Source organism: Dryobates pubescens, chromosome 13 (assembly GCF_014839835.1).
Source record: "Dryobates pubescens isolate bDryPub1 chromosome 13, bDryPub1.pri, whole genome shotgun sequence".
NCBI lineage: Eukaryota > Metazoa > Chordata > Aves > Piciformes > Picidae > Dryobates > Dryobates pubescens.
The window spans coordinates 5,689,758-5,705,421 of NC_071624.1; the positions used below are offsets into that span (position 1 = coordinate 5,689,758).

At 44.0% G+C, this 15,664-nt stretch overlaps 1 protein-coding gene across 4 annotated transcripts in view; it reads left to right on the plus strand.

Moving 5' to 3' along the window:
• DGKD (diacylglycerol kinase delta) overlaps positions 1 to 15,664 on the plus strand; it is a 63,110-nt gene that overhangs the window by 42,192 nt on the left and 5,254 nt on the right. For all 4 annotated transcript variants that reach the window (XM_054167089.1, XM_054167087.1, XM_054167085.1 and 1 more), the window contains 12 exons: positions 4,359 to 4,487; positions 5,458 to 5,554; positions 6,439 to 6,549; positions 7,265 to 7,361; positions 8,085 to 8,192; positions 8,800 to 8,913; positions 9,291 to 9,425; positions 12,049 to 12,200; positions 12,966 to 13,077; positions 13,244 to 13,336; positions 13,937 to 14,056; positions 14,392 to 14,509. In XM_054167089.1, coding sequence (XP_054023064.1) covers positions 4,359 to 4,487; positions 5,458 to 5,554; positions 6,439 to 6,549; positions 7,265 to 7,361; positions 8,085 to 8,192; positions 8,800 to 8,913; positions 9,291 to 9,425; positions 12,049 to 12,200; positions 12,966 to 13,077; positions 13,244 to 13,336; positions 13,937 to 14,056; positions 14,392 to 14,509 — 1,386 coding nt within the window. The remainder of the gene's footprint in view (positions 1 to 4,358; positions 4,488 to 5,457; positions 5,555 to 6,438; positions 6,550 to 7,264; positions 7,362 to 8,084; positions 8,193 to 8,799; positions 8,914 to 9,290; positions 9,426 to 12,048; positions 12,201 to 12,965; positions 13,078 to 13,243; positions 13,337 to 13,936; positions 14,057 to 14,391; positions 14,510 to 15,664) is intronic.

A 15,664-nucleotide genomic window follows, 5' to 3' on the forward strand; every position in this document is an offset into this window, starting at 1 on the left:
TTCTATTTGGTTTCAGTGTTTGGACAGGGATGATTTTGAGATTTTTTCTTGTCATCTCCTTGATTACATTTCCTTATAAATCTCTGCCTTGCTTTGCAGATGACAGGGAGTGGAAGCCAGTTTAATAACTGTATTATGTGAGTCATTTGTTAGAGATCCCTGATCACTGCACATTTATTTGGAACTTACTGAAGTATTGATTTGGAGCCAAACCCCCTCATTCTTGTGCTGCTGGCACTAGCTTTTTCTCATCTCCATTTCTAATATTTGCATGTAGCATTGTGGTCGTTTGAGGCTGTGCCTTTAAGAACAAACACTGCTGGAACACACTGGCTAATGTTTTTGGTACTAGAACCAAAACATTCTGATATTCTAAACGAATTTCATTGGTTGATAAACAAAAATTCAGCTTTAGATTGTGAAGCGGTTGGAAAATTTTTTCCTCAGTTCAGTTCGGTTTGGGAGTTGGGGGAGTTTGGTGTTTCAGCCTGTTCTCCCTGCCTGCTTCTTCTGCGAACTGCTGGACTTGGCCTTCAGATAAGCAAACACTAATCCTGCATGGGCTTTTGAAGCTTGCTAACAACTCTTTTCCTTAGTAACTTGCCTTTCTCTCTCTCTAACCCCTTTTTGGGGAAAAAGGGAGGTAAGGGGGGGAGAGAGGGGGTTCCAAAGAGGGGATCCCTCCCTGAGGGAGGGATTTTTGTTGTGTTATTTGTCTTTGCTGTGTATTTCTGTGTATATATTGTAAATACCTGTATATATTGTGTTATATATAACCTGCTTTCCATATATGCTTGTAAATATATAGCTTTTGCTCTTCGACTGAGTTAGCTGTGGTTTCTTACTCTGTGGAGGAGGGAGAGCTAAGCCCTCTCTCAACCTACCACATTTATTGGCGCCCAACGTGGGGCTTGCTGACAAATTAGTTTGATTTATTGCTTGCTTGAGTCGAACGAGCAAACATGAAGGTGTTTTGGCTTTTTGAGCGTCTGTTCTTCTCGGTCTTTGGTGTATTGATCTACAAGTATTGCCTGGGTATGATTATCGATAAGATAGGTAAATATATAATGCAAAAATTATATTTGTGGTTTAAGTACAAGATGCAGCTCCTGTATGATCGGTGCCTGGAATTCTTTTATGTTAAAAAGTACAGAAATGTTACATCTAGCACACTGCAGGATTCGAACCCATGACCTCAGCACTCATAGTTCAAAGCACTGCCAACTGAGCTACTGCACATTCCTGGATACAGTCAGATTGTGAAACCTCTGTATGATGTGACTCGAAAGAGGAACAGTTTCCACTGGGGACCTGAACAACAAGCAGCCTTTGACCAGATAAAGCAAGAAGTAGTCCAAGCAGTGGGTCTGGGACCTGTGCGAGATGGTCCAGACATTAAGAACATTTTGTACACGGCTGCAGGTGACAATGGTCCAACCTGGTGCTTGTGGCAAAAAGCTCCAGGTGAGACACGTGGACGACCTCTTGGTTTCTGGAGTCGAGGTTACAGAGGTTCAGAGGCTAATTACACTCCAACAGAGAAAGAGATTCTAGCTGCCTATGAAGGAGTGAAAGCAGCTTCTGAAGTAATTGGAACTGAGTCACAACTTCTCTTAGCTCCCAGATTGCCAGTTTTGAATTGGATGTTCAAAGGCAAAGGTTCCACACCACATCATGCCACAGATTCCACCTGGTCTAAGTGGATGGCCCTGATAACACAGAGAGCTCGAATGGGAAATCTTGAAAGACCTGGTCTGGTGGAGGTGATCTCAAGTTGGCCTGAAGATACCAACTGTGCTAAACCTCCAGAGGAGAGAGTAACTCGTGCTGAGGAAGCTCCTCCTTACAATGACCTTTCTGATGATGAAAAGAAATATGCTTTGTTCACAGACGGTTCCTGTTGTCTCGTCGGGAACAAGCGAAGGTGGAAGTCTGCAGTGTGGAGTCCAACACGCCGAGTTGCAGAGGCGAAGGATGGAGAAGGAGAATCCAGTCAGTTTGCAGAGGTAAAAGCTGTCCAGCTAGCTCTCGACGTGGCTGAACGTGAGAGATGGCCAAAGCTTTATCTCTACACCGACTCATGGATGGTAGCCAATGCTCTATGGGGTTGGCTAAAGAACTGGAAAAAGAATGGCTGGCAGAGGAAAGGAAAACCCATCTGGGCAGCTGAACTGTGGCAAGACATTGCTGATCGAATCGAGAGAATTCCAGTGAAGGTGAGACACATTGATGCTCACATTCCCAAGAGCAAAGCTACTGAGGAACAGCAGCACAACCATCAGGCAGATCTAGCTGCAAGAGTTTCTCAAGTAGACAAGGACTCTGAACTTGATCTCGACTGGAAACACCGAGGTGAGATATTCTTAGCTCGGTGGGCTCACGATTCGTCAGGACATCAAGGCAGAGATGCAACATACCAATGGGCTCGTGACAGATCCATAGACATTTCCATGGATGCCATCACACAAGTCATCCATGACTGTGACATTTGTGCTGCTATTAAGCAGGCAAAGAGAATTAAGCCCTTGTGGTATGGTGACAGATGGTCCAAATACAGGTATGGTGAAGCTTGGCAGATTGACTACATCACTCTACCACGTTCTCGTTCTGGTAAGCAGTACGTGCTTACTATGGTAGAGGCAAACACTGGATGGCTGGAAACTTACGCAGTCCCACATGCAACTGCACGCAACACCATTCTCGGTCTGGAGAGACAGATCCTGTGGAGACACGGAACTCCAGAGAGGATTGAGTCAGACAACGGAACTCACTTCAAGAATAACCTTGTAAAGAGCTGGGCAAAAGAGCACGGTATTGAGTGGATTTTCCATATTCCTTACTATGCACCAGCTGCAGGGAAGATTGAACGCTACAACGGTTTGTTGAAGACCACTCTCAAAGCCATGGGAGGTGGATCTTTGAAAAACTGGGAGAAACATTTAGCACAAGCAACCTGGCTGGTGAACAGTAGAGGTTCAGTGAACCGAGCTGGACCTGCACATTCTGATCTGCTACAGAAAGTAGAAGGTGATAGAGTTCCTGTTGTTAGGGAAAAGAATCTGTTAGGTAAAACTGTTTGGGTATTTTCGCCCTCAGGAGAGGCTAAACCTGTCCGAGGGGTGGTTTCAGCAGAAGGTCCGGGTCACACTTATTGGGTAATGCAAGAGAATGGTGAAATTCAGTGTATTCCACAAAGAGATTTAACTTTAGCTGAGAGAGTTTAATTTCAGAATGTTGTACAGCTACAGCGCGTCCAAAGGAAAGAGTCCCTGAGGAATCTACGGTGCACGAACCCTGAGAACCCTGAGAGCCCTGAGTCAACTGAGAGTCCCTGAGTCCCTGTTTCCCTTTTTCTTCGCTTCGTCTGCGGAGAGACAAACTGTTTTCCATTTTCTTGATTTTGGATTTTCTTGGACTTCTGAATCATCTACATCTGAGTATAGCCGGAATGGACGATGAACTTAACTTACGAACTGTAAATATTGTTCTGGATTGGATGGACAGTATGAACAGCCAATGAAATTGTTTAGAAAGGGGTGGACTGTGGTCGTTTGAGGCTGTGCCTTTAAGAACAAACACTGCTGGAACACACTGGCTAATGTTTTTGGTACTAGAACCAAAACATTCTGATATTCTAAACGAATTTCATTGGTTGATAAACAAAAATTCAGCTTTAGATTGTGAAGCGGTTGGAAAATTTTTTCCTCAGTTCAGTTCGGTTTGGGAGTTGGGGGAGTTTGGTGTTTCAGCCTGTTCTCCCTGCCTGCTTCTTCTGCGAACTGCTGGACTTGGCCTTCAGATAAGCAAACACTAATCCTGCATGGGCTTTTGAAGCTTGCTAACAACTCTTTTCCTTAGTAACTTGCCTTTCTCTCTCTCTAACCCCTTTTTGGGGAAAAAGGGAGGTAAGGGGGGGAGAGAGGGGGTTCCAAAGAGGGGATCCCTCCCTGAGGGAGGGATTTTTGTTGTGTTATTTGTCTTTGCTGTGTATTTCTGTGTATATATTGTAAATACCTGTATATATTGTGTTATATATAACCTGCTTTCCATATATGCTTGTAAATATATAGCTTTTGCTCTTCGACTGAGTTAGCTGTGGTTTCTTACTCTGTGGAGGAGGGAGAGCTAAGCCCTCTCTCAACCTACCACAAGCATTTTGGTCTCTGAGGTTTTCTGGCCACACATATGCTACATCTCTGTCACCTAGTGACTGGTTCTGTGACCGCTTATGGTGACTACAGTGTTTTGCTGTTGAGTGATTCCTGACCCAGTCTCACTGTTTGGACTGTGCTTCTATGTGCTGATCTGAATCACAGCATTATGTTTGTCAGTAGCCACGTTTGTGTTGTGTTTTACAGCTTCCAAGTCCCCTTGTGAAAGGCTAATAAACAAAGGAAGTTTGTCACTGGGCAGCTCTGCATCTCTTCCTCCCCAGACAGGAAACCGAGACAACTTGCCAATGCTGAACACGAAAATCCTCTACCCAAGTAAGTGTAACACCCACCACTTCTTGCTGAGGCAGCCAACTAGAGTATGGGTGACAGCAAGGCAGACTGCGGTCTCCACATGAAAACATCAAATTGTACTGAAGGGTCTTCTTGGAGAAAAATCCATTTGGATATAACTTTCCACTAGGACTGAGGAGTGGAGACTTGGAGGGAGCTCTAATAGTTTCCAGTTTGTAGACAAGACCTAGACATAGATTTTTATTAACACTGTGCAGTGAGAGCATTTAGATGCCAGTTACAAGGAGATACTGAGCTCAAAGTAACCTTGAGAAGGCTGATAGTGATGCTGCTCAGAAAGGCCTCTGAAGAATAGCAGCCATAAACTGGGAGTAGCAATCCCTTCATGTGAAGGTTCAAGTCACTGGAGGTGCCCAGATCCAGCAGAATTCCAATATACATATCTTGTATAGCAGTTTCTCCCTATCACCATAGTGCTGTTCTTCTACCTCCTCCCCCTAATTATTTGTTTACATTCTTTCTTCTCGAAGCAGGTAATTTGCTTTCTTTCTGACAAAGCTACTGTTTGTGGCTCATCAACTAATAATTTAAGAAGCAGGAGTCAGTAATTCTTGAGTAACATGGAGAATAGCTTCCCACTACTCTGTCTGTATTCATTGAGGCAAGAATGTTGCATGCCTCACCCTGAAACTAAAAAGCTGCTGCAGTGAAGACAATTTTACTTCCCAGTTCCAGGTGTCTATAGCTGTGCTGCTGGTGTAAGATGATACCCTGTCTGTCAAAAGCCCTGTGAGCAGCCCTAGAAACTCTTCTCCTTATTGAGGGAGCTGAGCCTTGTAGAGTGGAAGAAAGCGCTATTGCTGTGTGCTTTCCATAGTGAATGACAAGTGTTAATGTATTTTGTCCTCTTGTCTTGTTCTGAGGTTGAAGTTACCTGTTTTCTGCTACTGTTAATTGCATACTTTCTTCCCCATGGTCAATCTTCCTGTAGATATCCGTGCTGGCATGTCTGGTTCTTTGCCTGGAAGCTCTGTCATCAGCCGATTGTTGATCCATGCTGATCCCTTTAACTCTGAGCCTGAAAACCTGTGAGTATGCCCAGAAGGTTGAAGGGAGGGAGTGGGCATTCCCAAATGGACCTCAGCAGAGAAGTAGAGTATTTTTGAGAGCTAAATAATGGACTGCAGCAGCCCAGAGTGATGTTAAAGAACTCATATGCTGGGTACCAGTGGGGATCATCTTATGCATTTATACCTGCATTGACACACCTGTCCCATGGTAGAAGATTTTTAGGTGAGAATGAAATCTAGCTCAGACTTGAGGGTGACTCCGATTTCCAGTTAATAGACAGCAACCTGTGGGGAGATCACTACTGCTACAGCATAGAGATACAAGAAAGGTCATAGACAGATGACAACAGGGAGGCATTCACAAGTCTGACTTGGAAGACTTTCTCAGGCTGTTTCTGCTAAGCTGTTTAATAGTAAAAATGCAATGGTAGACTTCTAATTTCTTTTTGACGGAGTTGACTGCCTCTGAGATGAGTAGCTGACACTGTGGAGCTCATTTGTCAGTTTGTCTGTCCCTGTATAAGCAATCAGCATTGCTAGTGTTTTGTGAGACCTTTCACATGACGCCAGTGATAAGTATCATACCTCTTTGTAAATGAAGTGTAGACTTTGAATCTGTTTCTGTGGCAAGGAGAGAGTTCCTCTGCAAATCTTGTGGCTATGAAGTCTTGCAGACAGAGGCTGCAGTTCAGGGACCTCTGTGCATCAGTAGCTACTTCATAGTATTCATGTGGGCTTTAGGCAGTGCCCAGCAGTGCTTGCCAGAGCACACTGGCATGCAGTCTTCACTCTCTTTACCTTTTTGTGCAAGAGAATGATGAAGTGGCCAGAGGGAGCATGTGAGATGTGTAGCAAGTGGTATGTAGTCTTACAAACGAGAGTTCTGTTCTTTTGTTTGCCAGTGAATGTTACACAGAGAAATGTGTCATGAATAATTACTTTGGAATTGGACTGGATGCAAAAATTTCTTTGGACTTCAACAATAAACGTGATGAGCACCCAGAAAAATGCAGGTGGGTTTGGCTTTGGATACTGCCAGAAGTGACTGAAACTGCTTTATGTTTCTGTGTAGTTTTGAAGCTGATTGTTTACAAGTGTACTGAATAGGTATATTGTCAGTCTTTTCTGCAATATCCTTCAAGGTTTGAAATCATGATGGGGAGAGAAGTTACTGATTTATTATTGATTCATTATACTGCTGTGGCTGGTGGAAGATCTTTGAGTAGCTACATCAGTGTGGGTTTAGTGCATTGGTTCTATTTACTTCATGATCTCACTCACAGATTGTTCTCCTAGGCTTGCTATTTAGCTACGAGAGACACTCAGCTCAGCTCTAAATGCTGCAGAGGCTGATTTTGACCGTGATCCTAATTTAGTGAAAACCACAGGTTTTGGTCTTTTGAATACTTGGGCAGCTACAGGATGCTTTGTATAGCTTGGGACCGGTATATTGCTATACTAATACTAATTGCTAATACAGCAAAGCACTGTTGATGTCCTGGTGTATGGGATTGATGAGTTCTGTGTCAGGGGAATCTGGCAGTGTGTGTTACTCATTTAAAGGGAAGTAGTTTCCTAGCACAAGCAATGAGTTTTTTGATTGCTTGGCCCTTTTAGAAGCAAAACACCTTTGTGTTTCAGGATGTAGGAGGTACCATTTCAACGTGGGGTGTGTTTTTTTTCCTTCTAAGTGAGAAGATAAATGCCTTTTTTGATTTCCTCCCTTAGAAGTCGTACTAAAAACATGATGTGGTACGGAGTATTGGGGACCAAGGAGCTGCTGCACAGAACATACAAAAACCTGGAGCAGAAAGTCTTGCTGGAGGTGAGGAATTTGCCTGCCCTTCTGTCCCTGAAACTGGGAGACCTAATTGCACTTCCTTCAGATGCTTTAACTTTGGTGTGGTGATTCCACTTGGTAACATGAAAGCTTTTCCCTTGCTTGCTTGATAACAGCAATTACACTGTATCTCACCCTGAGTTAGCTAAAAGTAGCTCCTCTTGTTCTGGGAGCGTCGTCCTCCTGGAAAGCACTAGCTGTCCCCAGCTCTATTCAGCATAGATAACACTGTTACACTGTATGTGGGATCTCTTGTCAACACATCATTTTAGTTTGTGGGTGCAATGGAAAGCTCTTAATTTAACTAAGCTATAATGTGCATTGAAATGGAAAAGAAACATTTTCACATGGGCTAGGTAGCTTGCAGGAGGAGACTTTTATCAGAGCAGACTGTGTAGGTGTTTCAGAAATTTTATGTCCCTTTCTGGAGGAATAAACCAAGAGGCTTTGCCAAGCCTCTCAGGTGTTTCCTGTTCCTCTTTGGGAAAAGAAGCAATAGAAGCCTTCTAAAACCACCCTCTCCCAAAGGAGCAGTGGTTCATAAATCACAAATGGATGTATTCAACTCCATTAGGTCAATAAGAAACTAGACATTTAAATAAATTTATTGGTAAGCTATGCAGGCTATTTTATGTTCTTAGAGGTCATACTGGGGCAGAAGGGGCTCACTTCTGTGCTGAGTATAATGTTGCCATCTTTTCTGTGCAGTGTGATGGGAGGCCAATCCCTTTGCCCAGTCTCCAGGGAATAGCTGTACTTAACATTCCCAGCTATGCAGGAGGCACCAACTTTTGGGGGGGAACAAAGGAAGATGATGTGAGTATTCTCTGAGGCAATCCAGTAAATGTTTTTTTACTTGCTGTTGCTTTTGAAGCTATAGCCCCAGAGAATAGTGCTTGGAAGAAGAGGGCAAGGGGCCTGTCTGTATGTACTTTCTCTGTGAAGTGGATGGGATACTGAAGTCCAGTCTTCAGCTGCTTTGTACCCAAGCAGTCTGTAGCGATCCCAAAAAATACAGATGCTCTCTTGAGCATTGGACTTGGAGGAAGTGCTTTAGATTGACCTTCTCCCCTCAGACTTTCCCGAGGAGTAAAGCCACTTAAAGACAAAAGTGGTTAGATCCAGTCAGAACATGGTATTACCTGAGATGAAAAATGCCTACTCTTGCAGGAATGACTGCCTTGTGGCCTACAGCCTTTGTGTTTGAATTGTACTGTAGCTGCCATTGGAAGCACAGTGGGAATATTTGGGCTCCTTTATTTCCTTCCTAGTTCTCTGCAGATCTTCACCTTCTCTTCTTAATTTTATACAGATTAAGTAGCACAATTGAAGGCCACCTCCAGTTCTGCACTAGTAGGATGTAAAGGAAACCTCTGCAACAGAGCTGTGTCAGCTGAATTCTCTCTCCCTTGTATCTGACTAGACATTTACAGCCCCCTCCTTTGATGACAAGATTTTGGAGGTGGTAGCAGTGTTTGGTAGCATGCAGATGGCCGTGTCACGGGTGATAAACCTGCAGCATCACCGGATTGCACAGGTATCAATTGCTTTTGTGAGCTCTTCTTGCCTTCCCTATCTCCAGCTTGTGATGGTAGAGCCAGCCTTTGTATTTGCTCTGGTCCACGGGAAGGACATCCAGCCGAGCTGAAAATCAGCATATTCAGGGGGAATTTGGGCATGGAATTGTTAGCTAGTGTGCATTTTGGTAGGAGTTAGACCAGCAACTCAAATATAGATTAGTCCAAAGATGCAGCAAATGGTCCCTGCCACATAAGGGTGAGATGTGGCCTGCCAGGCACATGTCCCTCTAGTAACACCGAAGTGCAGTACCTGCTGAAGTACTTGGGAAAGAGTGTCTCATGTTTTTGTAAAACCAGCATTGTAGAGCTGCTCTTACACAGTCACTTCTTGCAGTGTCGGACAGTGAAGATAGCAATCCTTGGAGAAGAGGGAGTTCCAGTGCAAGTAGATGGAGAGGCCTGGATCCAGCCTCCAGGTTACATTTGGATTGTTCACAAGAACAGAGCACAAACCCTCACCCGAGACAGGGTAAGAGCAGCCTGATATACACGGGGTGGTATACATGTGTTCTGGTGTCACATAGTCCTGGAAAGCATGGAAGTGACCAATGTGAATGTAAGAATCATGTTTTGCTGCACACCATTCAACTTTTGACACAGAATATGGTGAGACTTGCATTCACCATTTGGGAAATTGCATGAACCAGGTCATTTTTGCAAGCTTATTTTGCCTTGTGACAGCGTTTCTTACCATGCGTGCACGCCGCTTTTCGCGCGGGACGCTTGCCTCACTGAGTGCTGTGGGTTGTCTGGGTTCAGCTGTTCCATATTTTAATTTCTCATTATTATTCAAGATGTGGCTTATACCTCACTAACCAAGTAAAGCAGTGTCTTATGCCTGCTTCAGCAGTGTGTCTGTATCATCTCATCATTTTCAAGCATACCTGACGAGCACAAGCACGTAAGGAAGTGTCCTTGCCATTTGACTGTGTTACTGAGTGGTGGTAAGCCAAAGGAAAGGATAAAGGCCTTGTAAGGGCACAAACAGGCTTTATGGTTCCTCCCTGCTCTGGAAGTGTCCCTCCATAAATAATTCAGTTGAGAGTAGCTCTTAACACTTTGCAGCACAACACCTGTTTACCCAGCTTCCAGAGCAAATGGAAGTCCTCTGCAAAAGGCTCAGCCTGCTGAGTAACAAGAAAAGAGAGAACAAAGAGGAAATAGGGAATGCAGCCAGCCAGAGACCTGAGGCATCTTACCTGCCAGGAAGTTACAATGACATGAAAAGAAAGCAAAGGTGAGCATAGAGTGCCCCTGTCACAGCAGTAGAGGGCAACACCCAAGACCACTTGAGCTGTGGGTATTGATAATGGAATTGTAGAGTGATTTTAAAGGGTCTTTTAAAGCTCATCTAGCCTGCTTCTCCACAGTGAGTGGGGACATCTCTAACTATCTCAGAGCCATGTCCAACTTGATCTGTTCTAGTATTTCACCACTCTTGTTGTAAAAAATTTCTTCCTTTTATCTAGTCTAAATCTCTACCTGCTTTTAGATTAAAACCATTACCTCTTGTCCTGTCATCTTTTGCTGTAAATATTGTGGAGAGGAGGAGACTGGAATAGTGTACAGTCTTTCCTGGAGTGAGAGAGCTTCTGCCCTTCATTTTCCTCATGTGACCTCATTTGGACCACTGAAGAGTCACTAGCAAGGTTGAGATCAGCAAGTAGCTTACACTGGGCTGACAGAGCCTGGTTTTGTCCTGTATTTGCAGAGGCAAGAGAATGGTATGTCCCCATGACCTTGAGCCATTCCCAAAAGTAGCTGTGTTTTAGTGGACAGAGGCTTTTCTGCTCCATCTGTCTGCTCTCTCTACGATTAGTCCTGTGCTCCTTATGTAGTCTGTATTCATTTGACCGCCCAGGTCCAAGATCTATGAACACTATTTTGTTCCTCTTCCCCATCCACCCATCACAGTCAATTTCTTTTCTGGCTCCCTAGATGCTGATTTTTAAAATTTTTTTCCATGAAAGCTTTGCACCCCTGCTTGGTATTCCCATTGTTGAATTATTCTTCCTGTTTTGGTCTTTTCAGTGCTGTGGGTTAGTTGTTTAGGTGGTGTTGGATTGGTTGATGGGTTGGACGCGATGATCTTGAAGGTCTCCTCCAACCTGGTTTATTCTATGTATTCTATTCTATGTATTCACCTTGGGTTTAATCAGCTTTTTCTGACACAGAGAACTACAAAATAAAACTAAATTAATTACATAATTAGGCAGTTGTATTTTCTTCAGTATAGTGCTTTCCCCTGTATTATCTGTAGCATTATTTCTTGTATACCACTTCCTCTGATTAAAAGTTGGGTTTTCGCTTCTTTCCCTTTGATGTCCTTCTTAAGATGCTAGGATAAGTCAGGTTTGAAGGGACCTCCAGAAGTCTCTAGTCCAATGTCAGGAGTAAGATCAAAACAGGTTGCTCAGCGCTTTTTCTGGTCTGTTCTTTCTAGTCTGTTCTTTAGAACCTTCTCTTGTCTAACCTTCTTTCTAGCCATTTCTTGCACGTACTGATCTATCTCTGCTTGCCCTGAGGCTTTGTGTGTCAGTTTTCATTTTCACCATATACAATGTTGACCCTTCTGCACTGAATTGGGTTTGCTTCTTCCTGTACCCTAGCTGATGCCAACAAGAGTATAGCTAAGGGCTCAAGGGGTACAACAGGTCCTAGCTCTGAGTTCAGTTGCTTGTCCATGAGTTACTGGAGGAGCCCAGTTTACTTCCAGATAAGGAGGAGCCTTGAATGTTGTTTATTTCCAGCTCAGATGTCACAGTAATACTGATGTATAGAAGTGATACAGCTGCTCAAAGAAAAGGCTGCCAACAGTAGGGAATTAGTGGATTTTGCTAGTCTAGACCTTAGAATTGACCTAGCAGTTTTGACTAAAACTAGGCATAAGCAAAACTTAAGCCAAGGCAAGTACGTGACATGGAAGACTTCTTCCCATACATATGATTAGCAAAGTTATAAGCAGCTGAACAACTGGGTCCTACAATGAAAAGTGTCCGTACTAGATCTACATGTTTTACAGGCATAGGCACAGCCTTTGTTTTCATAGGAGCTTTACAAGGTATCTTACAGTTTGATTGCTATGTTTTCAGGCATTTGAGAGCACCCTAAAGTCCTGGGAGGACAAACAGAAGTGTGAGCTGTCCCGACCCTCCTCCTTCTCCCTGCATCCTGAGATCATGTCTGAAGAAGAATCCACCCAGATCAATCAGTTTGGTCAAGCTGCAGGTGCTCTGATCCACAGGTGGGACTCAATTTGCTTTTAGTAAATAGAGCTGTCCTTGGGTGCCTGAAGTTCTTGTCATACTCCCTGTCCTTGGAGATGTTCCTGTTCACTCTTATCTTTTGCAGTGCTGCTCCAAGGCACTGGGGGTAGCATCATTCGTTACACCCCATCCCAGCTGCACAAGGACTGAAGTTGGATAAACTTTCTTAGGTCATTTGGACACAAAAATGTTACTTCCATGAGCAGCCATGGATTCTTTAACCCTGAAATAACCCATTATCTTTGAATATCAGTGATTTTTATCAGAAATGAAACAAAGGCCTCTCTGAGAGTTCAAGCAGCAAGCTGGCTTCTTGTAACTCTGATGCCCAGCAGATTTCTGAAATGTATGCTCATCTGCTCATTAGTCATTTAGCAACTTGGTCTGGGCCTCTGAGAGAAAAGTCCCAGAGAGACATCAAAGTGTTGAATCACTTGCCATATGTGCAGATGCCTTTCATATCACCATGGCCATACTGAAATACATGGCTTGTATTTCAGATTGATCCCAACTCACGTGCAGAATTTGATATGTACCTGGAGTTGTATGTGTGAAGTCTGCCTTGCTTTGTCTCTGTGTGTTCACTGCAGCAGGGAGAATTGCCCTGCTTTGCCAGAAGCTGTGCCTGTCCCATGCTTGATTCCTACTAATGTCACTCAGATGGGTCTTAAAAGGAGATACCCAGTCAGGAAAGGTTTCCTGCTTTGAGCACTTGCTGATGCAGTCTCTAATTTTCTCTTTAGCATTCGGGAAATAGCCCAGTCTTATCAGGATATGGAACAGGAGCTTGCCCATGCTGTCAATGCCAGCTCGAAATCTATGGACAAGGTCTATGCTAAATCCAAGTCTACAGAGGTACTTCACTCACTTAACATACCCCATTTCATCCTTATTCCATAGCTCTTGATTTTCCTTCCTAATTGACCAAAAGTGGGCCTTGCTTTTCTAAGACTTCTTCATTCTGACTTCTCAGACCTCTGCGTTTCCAGGCTTAATTTGTGCATGAATTGCCTCCCTGCAGGGTCTGAACTGCAGCCTTGTTGTGGAGATGGTGAATAATGTCAAAGCCCTGCATAATGAGACAGAGCTCCTGCTGGCAGGCAAGATGGCACTGGTAAGAAGCCCAAAGCTGAGGAGTAAAGCAGCCTCCCACTTTCTCTCCTCTCCTACTGTTGCCTTCACAAACAACATTTTGCTAGTCTTTTTATTCTTTGTCTTTGTAGCAAGTCAGTTTAAACATCATCCAGGAATTAGGATGGTGTACAAACCAGAACAGAGGAGGTTTCACTTAAGGAGAAACTTTTTTACTTCAAGGATGCCAGAACACTGCACCAGGCTGCCCAGAGGGGTTTCAGGTCTCCTTGGGAGACTTTCCAAACCCATTGGGATTTGATGTTGTGCAACCTGCTCTATGTGAACCTGCTCTATTAGGGAAGCTAGATTAGATAATCTCCAGAAGTCTTTTCCAACCCCTACCATTCTGTGATTCTATGATGTTCCTACATGTGCATGATGAGCACTCAAGCTAGCTTGTGTGGGGTTTGAGACTCAGAAAAGATGAAAATAGTTGACTTGGTGATATCTGGCCAGTGCCTGGTGTATGCTTCCTTTTAAAAGGAGGAACTGCTTTGTTAGCTAGGAATTTCAAGTCAAGGGCCTGACTGTGTTTCACCATATGGCTTTCAACTCTGCTTTGCTTCCGTTTCTGATCCAGCAATTAGATCCTCCACAGAAGGAGCAGCTCCAAGCAGCCCTGGCAGACATGGACCTCCAGCTGAGGAAATTGGCAGACATCCCTTGGCTGTGGCAACTTGTGGAGCCCTGTGATGAGGAGGTGAGGAGGACCAGCACTGTACTTCTATAGCTGTTCTCTTTTTCAGGGGTTGGCTGTGAATGTTTGACTTTCTGTGAATATGACTGATATGACAGAAAATCATTAAGACGGAAACTTGACTCCCTAGGGCTAAAGGAAATACTTTCCTGCTAAGGTCCCCTGTGTGAATGGCATCAGTTTTCTCTATTTCCTTTCCAGTCTTGATCAGAATGAGTTTAGAATTTGTTCCTCTCTTCCAAGGTCATAGAGCTGAGCTTGACAGTACTTGTTCCTCTTGGGACATTCCAATCAATTTATAACTATTTGCCTGATTTTCTCTTCTTTCATTCATACAGAACCAGATGCTGGACTACTCCAAACGCAGCCGCAGTGGTAAATTCCGGCTGGTGACTAAGTTTAAAAAGGAGAAGAACAACAAAAACAAGGAGACTCATAGCAGCATGGGACTGCCGGGTACCAAGTCTGCTCACTCCTTGTGTCTCTCTGTGATATCAGTGTGGTCACACCACTACCTGTCCTCCCTCCATTTCATTTTGTGTTCTCTTTTTCTTCTGTTTCATGTACAACTGCCTGTCCTTGGAGGTCTAGTCTGTCATTTTCCTATGGCAAAAAAGCTTACTGCTCCAGTCTGTCTAAGTCATGGCTCCCTAGTACCATGCAAATATTCCTGAGCAGAAACAGGAGGTACCCTCTGAAAAGTCCTGCCTATGTCCAGACATTTCCAGGGATACGTTAGGGGTGCTTAGTGAAGTGAATCTGAGGATTTTGGCATTTTAGGTATCAAAGTGACTGGGGGGCTCAAGTCCGCATAACTCCAGGCTTTTCACTGCTAATTCTCTGTGATTTGGTAATCGTGTTTTTCTCATTGATTCACCCTCAGGCTTTAATCAAGTTTCATGGCTGGGGTTCATCATCACCACAGCTGCACCCTGGCCTGTAATCCTAGCAATCAGTAGATGAAAACTGACAATGAATCAATAAGTTGCCATTCAGAACACTTTCTCTCCAATTGTGGTAGTTGACCTTTGGTTTATGCTCTCCTTATGAAGACTTCTAAAATTCACAAGTGCTGCCTGTTCTGGGTCCTATCCTTTGCCATGGAGTTGCGGGTGCAGTTTCCTTCCTGTCTGACTGGCTGGTGCTCATTCATTATCTCCCAAAACTTGGGGACTTTATTATTCTCTTATTTAGAGGCTGTGCAACAAGGTGGAAGCCTAAACTCTTCCTCACTTCCTCAGACTTGGGGGACAGAGTTTGCATTCTGTTTACTTAGCACAAGTGCTTGTACACAATAGCAAACTAATCTGTGCTTGATTCTGCAGGATAGATTTTATGAATCTGTTGTTTTGTAAGCAGGGGATTAACAAGAACTTAATCGTCTTAAACATGGAGGGAAACTTTACCAAACATATCCAATCCCACAAAAACAAAGATGCACTTCCTCCTGGCTTTGCCACAGGTAGCCTCTGCTTAAGGGAACAACTCCTACCTTTCATTACCCTACCTCCTTTGTTTGAGACTGTGTGTTGTGCTACCGTCTTTGCCCTCCCCTTGGTTTGAGGCTGTGGCACTGCTTGCCCTCCTTCTCTGCCACTGAGTGCTGGTGGT